This window comes from Zingiber officinale, chromosome 5A (assembly GCF_018446385.1).
Source record: "Zingiber officinale cultivar Zhangliang chromosome 5A, Zo_v1.1, whole genome shotgun sequence".
NCBI lineage: Eukaryota > Viridiplantae > Streptophyta > Magnoliopsida > Zingiberales > Zingiberaceae > Zingiber > Zingiber officinale.
In genome coordinates, this window is record NC_055994.1 from 151,102,064 (window position 1) to 151,112,217 (window position 10,154).

At 39.8% G+C, this 10,154-nt stretch overlaps 1 protein-coding gene and 1 pseudogene across 1 annotated transcript; one reads left to right on the forward strand and one right to left on the reverse strand.

Moving 5' to 3' along the window:
* The first annotated feature begins 222 nt into the window (after positions 1–222).
* Positions 223–3,009, forward strand: LOC121980190 (annotated as a pseudogene).
* LOC121982495 (LRR receptor-like serine/threonine-protein kinase RPK2) lies at positions 1,772–9,848 on the reverse strand. Its single transcript, XM_042535592.1, has 4 exons — positions 6,263–9,848; positions 5,615–5,766; positions 4,806–4,967; positions 1,772–2,918 (listed from the first exon to the last, which is right to left on the reverse strand). The coding sequence occupies exon 1, from the start codon at positions 9,643–9,645 to the stop codon at positions 6,280–6,282; it is 3,366 nt and encodes a 1,121-aa protein (XP_042391526.1). The 5' UTR covers positions 9,646–9,848; the 3' UTR covers positions 1,772–2,918; positions 4,806–4,967; positions 5,615–5,766; positions 6,263–6,279.
* Between the last annotated feature and the right edge of the window lie 306 nt (positions 9,849–10,154).

A 10,154-nucleotide genomic window follows, 5' to 3' on the forward strand; every position in this document is an offset into this window, starting at 1 on the left:
ATCGGGAGCTTGGAAGTGGAGCCTTGATTTCCTTGGGGGAGAGTTCTTGATCCTTGGTGGTGTCAGGATTGAACAAACATGTCAGAGCATTCCTTTGGTGATGAGAACCAAGAGCTGCAGAGGCAAATCGGGTGCATGACGAGGATCTTACAGATGTTCGATCGTCAGCATCTCTTGATCAGCATGAACCACATTGGACGCAGTCGCAAGAGCCTTTCTTCAGCTAAAACATCAACTTCTTTCATCAAGTTTTTCAGTATGGTGATGAGCTTTGTCAACCATTGTACTTTCTCATGAAAAGGTTTCAATGGAACAAATGAAACCAACACTGCAAGTTTATCAGTTTTTACACACAGAACTCCCAAGGTTGTCATTAGATAAGAGGGAAAGGACCATAAGAAGTTCTAAATTCGACTTAAAACCTAACACAAACTTGATGGATTTTGATGGTAGCAGTATTAATAGAAGAGCTGATATGAAATTAGTGCATCGGCAAGCAGTGGGAGGCAATAACCGGCTTCATAGCATTGTCACAAAGCTAATGGGATTGGAAGCAATGCCAAAGTTGAGCACAGAGAAGAAGGTGAAAGATAATAACATTAACAAGAAAATTTATACAGTCGAAAAGAAGAATATTGGTTTCATCTCGACAAGATCAACAGCTAGCAAAGGTACTGCTCCACGATTGAAAAAGACTCATTCAATCGTCAAACCCATCTCTCATTTGAAGGTTCCAATTGAACCAGCTCCATGGAGTCACCCTGATAAGATCCGTGCTCGCCAAAAGATTAAACTTGAATCAAGGGAAGTCCAAATGAATGACATGGAGACTAAGTTGAAACATGTCGAGTTTGAGAAATCGATCAAGGATCTAAGGTCACTCAAGCACATATTGGATGTCATGCATGCAGAAGGGCTATTGGAGACCAAAAAGATAACGATATACCTTTGAAACATCTGTTCAAGTAATTCCATCTGGACATTTGCAGAAAATAGGCTTGTCCAACAATCAAAATACGCCTTGTTCTCATCAGTCATTGATAAAAAAGAGTCCAAGATCAATCAACCCTCAAATTGTAATTACGAAGTCTGCAAAGCATATTAACAGTTTAGACACTTCTGCATCCACAGTCGTTCCGTTAGAAGGCTTATCAGATCTCCAAGGAATAAAGATGCATAGGAAAAAGGCTCCAATTAGCACCAAAATGGACAAGGACCCAACTACCAAGGGCAGAACCAAATGCACAACAGAAGAAAATGAGATGCACACAAGTCAGTTCAAAGATATCTCAGATGGCTGGTAGGCTTCCGAAGTCACCTCGAGAAGACCATGAAAATTCAGTTAAGGCATCGACTTCTGTCAGTCCAAGATTACAACAGAAAAAACTTGAAATAGAAAATAGATCTTGTCCTCCAGTTTCATCTTGTGAGTTGAATAAACAGGCTTCTATTATAAATTCTTCAGAGTCAGTGTCACCAAGACGCTCTCTTAGACATAAACCAGGCTCAAGCAAAACAGAATGAGAAACCGAGTGATATCAGTAGTGAAGCAAGAAGTCAGAAACACCATGTTGACAAAATATGTTTCAGGACCGATACATGTATTAGTTTGGCATCACAGATTGATCTAGAAGCAAGAAGCCCCAACTGTAGCCAAAGTTCATCTGGTAGGGCATCTAAAAGTGTTTCTTCAGTCTCAAACCAGAAGTATGTCCTTGCCTAAATAATATTAAATTGACTAGTAAGAAATATAAATATTTTGAACATCAAGTTTAACTTATTGTTCTTGCCAATTGCATTCACTGAAGCACTGATCATATTGCATACATTTTTCCAGAAAAAAAAATCACATAATGCAAAAGAAGACATGTTAGCCATGGATCCAAAAATTGCTATTTCCAAGCAACCAAGGCCAACATCTATTCTAGATGATTCACATTATGGGGACGATCTTCCTTCTGTGAGAATATCTTCAGATTCACTTGAAGGTCAGGGTTACATGGGCATCTTTGCTTATATACATTACTCGTCCATATTAGAAATGGTAAGTTAATTCAATGTATCAGCCAATGAAGTGAGGGAATCTATCCTTTTCTTCCGGATTTCTTTTACCTGGTGTTTCTCAAACATTCCCCCATGCATGGACATTTTTTTCTTGCATTACTAAATGCATACTTTTGTGCACTATACTCAGCAAAACATGACGAGAAAATGGTAGTCTGAATCTCAATACAATTATTATTTATCAGATTAGGCACCAGCATGAAGCAAATAATGATAGTATTTTCTATTAAATTTCCAGATGATAAAATTGAAGCCTCACTTAGTGTCACCACTCGTTGTGACCCATTGCTTAAATCGAGCTCTTTGTTCCACCATCCCAAGAAGCTCACTAACATCAAACACCAAATCCAGAAGCTGAGCAATCTAAGCTCTGGTGTTGCTAAACCTCCAGCAAGTGATCAAGTGGCTATGGATCACCAGTATGTGGCTGAAATACTCCAGGCATCAGGTCTTCTGATGAGAGATCTAACATTGAGACAAATTAACACAATGGCCAACCAGCTTCATCCTTCAGGCATCTGATAAATCCTGATTGGCTACCTTGTCGAACCAGAGGCCGTTAATAAAAGTAGCAACCAGTTCAAGTCAGATACCGAGAAACTCAACCGCAAGCTGGTGTTTGATGTAGTGAATGAGCTTCTACTACGTAAGTTGGAGTTAGATGCATCGTCGTTACATGTTTGCCCCAAGGTATTGGTTCAATGGATGAAAGGGACGTTCCCCAGCAGACGTCAATTGCTAAAAGTTTTGTGCTCTGACATTGATCATCTCAAAGCTGAGAGCCTCAATGAAGGTGATGACAACTTGATGTCAAGTGAAGATTTGCTCCAGCTAATGGAGCGTGAGACTGATACCTGCAAAGAGTCGCAAGCCGCAATATTAGAAATTGAGATGTTAATACTCAAAGATTTGATTGATGGGGTTGTTAATAAGGAAGACACATGAGGTTTTCAAACAAAGGCAAGCAGAAGCCATGAAGAGTAGTAGATGCAAAGCTGTTGTGCCATAATCAATCTATTGATAAGATTATGCAAGTTAACAAGTGGAATAAGTATGTTGAAGCATCATACATCATGTGCATCAATGGAACTAATAATATATTTACAACTTGAGATATGTGTAGTAATTTAACTAAAAAAAATGTTGGTCTCAGGGCAGTTCATCACTCAAAAATGTTGGTTATTTTTTGTGATGTTTAACATTTTTTTAATGCGAAAATTTGACATTAAAAGAGCATTTCATTATTTGCTTGTAGAGGCTTACCTTATTTCTATGAAATAGACTTGGACTAAACCACATTGTATTGTTCTTTCTTTCTTTATATTCTTGTATTTTTCTCTACGATGAGAGACAAGTTTCATGATGGATCAACAAGTAAAGGTGGGGGTGATATCATATTCTAGGAGCACCAAATTCAAATCTTCAAAAACTAATTTAAGATTGCAAATTAGCAATTTAATGATCCTTTTAGGAAAATTGATTGTAGCAAACACTGCAACAGTGTGTTAATCAATTAGAGATCAGCCCTTGTGATCCCAATAAGAAAATTCATGTTTCAGAATTGTGAATAAACAATGTCATTAAAGATAATATAAAATTAAGAGATACCATCACAAAAGCTAATATATGATTTTGAAATGTGAAGACATTAAAGTACAACTTATTATATATTGCCATCAAATTGTATTTGTCCAGATATTAGGACTAATTACATGACTCATCCCTTTGTTAATCGTATGGAGATGTAAAACCTATCATATATGAAGAACAAACTTTCTAAAAAATTAAAGCATATCCTTCATTTTTTAATACCTTTATGAATTTAGAAAATTATTAAAAAGGATCCTGATACACAGGAAACATTCAATCTCGTGAGAGAATTCTGGCTAACTTAATTTTTTTTCAAAATCACGAGTTCTTATAATAATAATCCCATAAGAATTCCCCTGCTCTTCTCCCTTCCAACCAATCAGAATGTCAATCTTCTCCAACTAGACTTTTCTTCCGCTTCACTTGTTCTTGGATTAACTAGATTGGAACCCTTTAGGGACCTTCTCCAGCTTCTGCAGTTGGTGTCATCACACAACATATCCTAGTAAGAGCCATATTACTTAGATGAGTGGCCTTTGCTCTCCACTGAAACCAAGTTGGCATTAGCAAATGTTACAGCACTATGAAGATTCAAGGTTTCTTCTGCTTGGGTCCTCACTAAATTCTCACAAGATGCAGAACTACTTTACAGAAGAACAAACAAAAAATGATAAAAGAAACGACGACTTTATATTCTTCATGAATTATGTCTAGAGCGTTCACAATAAGTTCCTAGTTGTCATCCGCAAGAGAAATATTGCACAAAAAAGGCCATATCATTTCCATTGTGAACCCTCCCAGATCTTCTGCAGGAACAAACAACGAAGTCATCCATATCTCTAGACAATTTAGCTTTAAATGGCATATGTGTTACCAGAGAAGCATCGGTGTTCATTCTAGTTTCCAGGATCAGTATCGAAAAACTACCAACTAAAGGTTTGCCACGAGTTTATCACACAATCACTGTTGGTTTTATATGGGTTTTGCACCTTTGCCACATGTTTAATCGTAGAATATCCAGTTTAAAGTCATTCCATGGGTGTATTGAAAACAAATCGAGTAACTGAGTGAAAAAGAAAATAGATGGCTCAAGCCACAAAACGAATCCAGAATTTTTATAAACGTAGCCAAACAAATAGCTTTGTACCTACCTGTCACAGATAAGAGCACAGGTTCTCATGAGTGTATTGGAGCAACCATGGGTCTCTCCATATGAACTGATAATCAGCAATAGCATTGCCTTTCACTCACTGAGGTAGGTATTTCTTATTCACACATCAAAAATCCAGGGGCTCTCCAACACTTCAATTATGCTGTAACACCAGAACAATACCGTATATTGCAACATTCAGTTGGCAAAAAACATCAAAAATGCACAATAACAGTAATAGGCAACTTACTGGAAACCCTTCTGTCATCCCACACATACAACGGAACCCCATTAGAAAATTGTCAGACTTGAAGTTACATCAAAAATAACAGAAAACTATTCAATTGATAAAACCTGTACCCTTGTCCAAATCTATACTAAAAGATTGGATCTGAGCCATAGCTAAAGTGATCTGAGCTTGGTAGCATGTTGCAGCAAATATTCATAGTTCAAACCTAAATTGGTTTATAGAATTAAGAGAACGGAAATTTTATAGTTGAAAAAAAACAATCATTGCTACATACTAGAGCGCTTCAGCTGCCATAAAAAATATGGTGCATATAATGATATCCAATATTGCAGCATGTTTAGATATCATGGTGCTTATCATTGTGGCTCTTATGTAAATTTTGTTTGCAAGATATGCCCCTGCGGTAAGTTACAAAGTCAACCAACATATTTTGCAACAAGCTAGTTGGATAAATGGTGATAAGATATATCAGAAGTTAACAATTGAATTAAATAATCATAAAATGTTAACAGTATCAAGATCTGCCATCATTATTAGGCAAAAGAGATTTGGAAACAAACCTCTCAGATGGATCTTTCTCGGTAAGAATTCCAAAGGATACTGCTTATACCAGTCAGCTTATCATGAAGCTCAGGTGGCGAAAACTCTCAGGTATTCCATCCTTGGGACAGCTCAGTTCATTGGAATGGCAGACAAATAAGTATCACTTTACCTGTTGTTAAATACTTTAAGGATTAGAAAGAAACAAGAAGTTGTAGTTATTGAAAAATTCTGGTTAAGGTCAGTGCAAACGAGTCTATCAAGCCAAAGTAAAAGTGCATATGAACCAAATAAGTGTAAGATAAAAGAACCTAATTTTCTACCTAGTGACTGTATGCTCTTGATAGGCTTTTTTATCTCAAGCACATCTCAAGGTTTCAATTGGTGTATAAATATTCATTTGCCTATTAAGATTCAGAATGCACAAGCTGTTAAAGCTTTATTATAATACTAATAAGTCGCAGCATACAGATTTCTTGTAATACTATTTTTAGATTTGATTACTAAAGTCGCTAGCATATTCTGTCTGAGCTTCCTGGTGGAGAGGTACATAAAAGGGAAAAACATCTATGGGTTTACAGTGTCTTGCAAGTACAACATGGATGAATAAAACTAACATTTTCAGATCAACATGATAAGTAACTGTAATGAAGAATAATGTATCGTACCACTCAAGATGAATAAATTAACCACGCCCAAAATGTGAAGGTTGGAGTTCCCTTAATCGTTGAACAACTTGCTTCATTGAGGGCCTAATAGAAAGTGAATCGACAGTACACTTGATACCCAAGTGCAAGGTTTCCACCAAATCATCATGGGGAGCCACATCCCAGAGCCCATCGGTGAAGAACTCACGGGCCCGGCCTTTTTGCAATAACATGGATGCCCAAGTTACAATATTGAAACCATTCCCATATGGAGAGAAGGAAGGATCCAGTGCTTTCTTATCTGAAATTAGCTCCAAGAGCACCACACCGTAGCTATATACGTCTGCTTTATCAGAAACACGACATGTCATGGCATATTCAGGAGCAACATACCCAAAAGTTCCAGCCACACCAGTAGTTGCATGGGTCTCAGAATTTCCTAGAAGCCTTGCCAATCCAAAATCTGAAAGATAAGCATTAAATTCATTGTCCAACAATATATTGCTTGGTTTAACATCCCGATGAAGGATACGGGGCACGCATTGGTCATGTAAATAATTAAGAGCATTGGCAATGTCTAAAGCAATCTTGTGAAGCATTCTCCAATTTACAGGTCTGCTCGACCTTTCTTGTATAAATCTCTCCAAATTACCACCTGGAAGGTAATTGTAAATCAGAAACATCTCAGAGTCACTAAGATGGTAACCTATTAGCGTCACAAGATTAGAATGTCGCAATCTTCCAAGAGTCTTTATCTCTGCGTGGAATTGTTGAACACCTTGAAATCTTCCTACTGCGAGTCTCTTGATAGCCACTAGAACCCCTGGTGAAATCTCAGCCTTGTATGTGGCCCCAAAACCTCCACTTCCAATGCAGTTACTTGCATTAAAACCACCAGTTGCTCGTGCAACACTCTCGTAAGTCAATGGAACCCCAATCTCAACAAAGACAGTCACTTCCTTTCTCCCAGAAGACCTAACAGAGGACCTAGCCCTTGGAGCGCACTTTCTTGTGTAAATATACAGGACAATCAGAGCTAAGAGGACTGAAACTATGGCTGCTGCTGATGCAATTGAGGCAATTTCAATAGAACTAAAGCCATTGTTGCCTCTGGTATCATTGGATGAGCTTGCTGACACTGAGTCCATATATGACTGTGGACTCTGGCTACTTCTTTGCATATCAGATGAAGGAGCAGAGAGAGAATATGCAGGACAAGATTGCAGCAAAGGGTTTCCAAAGACACTATCACATTTCAGTGTACTGGCATTAAGAGGCCATGATGCAGACAAATTATTGAAAGAAACATTGAATTTCGAAAGTGACGCAAAGTTGGCAAAAGCTGAAGGAATTGCCCCAGAAAGCTTGTTGTTATTAAGTAACAGGGCAGTGAGATTTCTCAACTTCACAAAAACAGTAGGAATATAACCAGCAAGGGAATTTGAAGACAGATCCAAAACCTGAAGATCTTGCAATTTAATTATGTCAGGAGGAATGTGACCACTGAAATTGTTACCGGCCAACGAGAGATACTTTAACCTTTTTAACTGTGTGATTCCTGCAGGTATCTCACCCTGTAGTTGATTCCAACTCAAATTCAGACAAACAAGATTACTTAACAACCCAAAATTTGCAGGAATGGTTCCCGATATCTGATTACTAGCAACATCCAACACCACAAGAGACCGGCATGTCATGCCTGCTTCTGACGTAAATCTTCCAGATATCATATTATTGCTCAAGTCAATCACCAAATGACTCACCCTGCTGCACTTCTCCAATATAATAGCATTCAGTGATCCAAAAAGATGATTCCCATTAGCAAGAAATACATAGACAGTATTGTTCTGGAACCTACCGGTGGCCAATGGTAAAGAAGACAAAGTGCCTGTAAAATTATTCTTTGCAAAATTGTGATATATAATCAATTCGCCACCAGGTTCAGCAAGAGGCCATTTCAGACCTTTAAGACAGTTGTAAGCAAATAATGAAATATAAAAAGAGGACAATTCATCTGGTGTGACCTTAGATGAAGGGCATTCTGTGTTGGTAAACCTAGGGATGGAGGAAGACAACTGATTCACACTGACATCAAAGACATCCATGCATGGCACGGGAAGTTCATCATCAAGCCAACCAGTCAAACTGTTTGAACTCAAATTTAGAAATCTAAGCCTTTTGCATTGGGCAAATGCCTGTGGTATATGTCCTTGAAATTGATTCTGGCATAAATTAACCATCTCAAGATTCTCACAGAGTCCCCAATTCTTAGGAATTGTCCCTTCAAATGTTGCTCTTGGAGCCCAAAGCACCCTAAGCTTTGGTAGAGCTGTGATATTTTCAGCCAGTCTTCCTTGAAAACAATTGAATTCATCAATATCAACAGAGCCCGTGGCTTCCTCATCTGGCATCAGATCATATTGATTCAGAAGAATAATGACAGACAATTCTAAGCAGTTTCCTAACTCAGCAGGTACATTTCCACTCAGACTGTTCCTTGAGACGTCCAAAACCTGAAGCTTTTTCAGTCGCCCAAGATCAGGAGGTATAAAACCCTCAAGAAGGTTGGAAAACAGCATTAGAACTAGCAGCTCAGAACAATTTCCTAAATTGGAGGGAATGCCTTCCGTAAACAAGTTTCCGGACAAGTCCAGAATTTGCAGACTCCGGCACCCATATCCTAGCTCAACAGGAATCGGACCACTAAGCCGATTAAAAGAAAGATAGAGCTCTCTAAGCTTGGAGAAATCACCAAGAAATTTCGGGATTGTTCCGTTGACTTGGTTGCCGGATAGGTCTAGGACTTCTAAATCCGCGCATCTCGAGAGGGAAGAAGGGATCTGACCTTTGACCAAATTGGAAGCCAAATTTAGCACGCGCAACTGGCGGGGGAACCGTGAGGGTAAACCACCGGAAAGCGAGTTACCCTCAAGATCAAGCACTTCCAGCCTCTTCAATTCCCAGAGAACACCCGGAATCTCGCCATGAAAGTCATGAAACGGAAACGACAGCACCCTGAGCTCTGACAGATTCCGCAGGACCAAGCTAAGTGTCCCAACCATCCTACGGCCGAGATCGCCGCAGCTGCGACGGTAGAGGCCGGACCGGGAGCAGGGGAGCTTAGAGGAGCTGCCTTTCGCAGATATATTAAGGGAGACGACCCGTGACCGTCCATCGCACGCGACGCCAGGCCAAGAGCAGTGGTTGGCCTCGGAGCCCCATGCCCCGAGCAACCTAGCGGGGTCGGAAGTAACGAAGCTCTTGAACTGCAGCAAGGCGGACCTCTCCACCCCGCGAGGACCCGCCTCCGTACCGCTTCGCTCCGCGGAAGAGGAGATCGCTACCAAGAGGAGGAATAGGAGCGAGGATACAAGTATTGCAGCGTGGGATCTCCGGCGTCTCATCGGTTTTGCCCTCTGTGACCTTAGAGAGAGAGAGAGAGAGATCGGGGTCTCTCACGGCCCTAGCCCTAATCTTCACATGGAAGGAGGAGAGTGCGGAGGAGCCGGACGACGACGACGACGACGAGGGCAGGAAATAATAATATTGTACAAATTTGAGGGTTTTCTTTTAAAAACGCTGGAAAAGGCAGAGAAATGTAGAAGACAGACAGTGTCATTTTCCCTTTTATCCCTTTAAACTATTTACCGTAAAAAACGCTTCTTCGTAAGGATCTGCTGTGCGAGCCATGCCACAAAACAGCGTCGAGTAACGTGGAAACATTTTAAAAATACGTGGGGCCTCTAAACCTTGACGTGGCAAGCACTCCTTTGTGGATGATGAAGCTGGCCGTTGGGATGGTACTGGAGGAGGAGCGGTCCATGATCATCTCCTTCCTTGCTAAAGCATGCAAATCAATTTAAAATTTGGCACACACATTTGAGAATTCAAATAAGGAAACGTAGCTATTGCA

Coding starts and splice junctions, on each gene's coding strand:
- LOC121982495 (XM_042535592.1), bottom strand. CDS start 9,645: ATGAGACGCCGGAGATCCCACGCTGCAATACTTGTATCCTCGCTCCTA.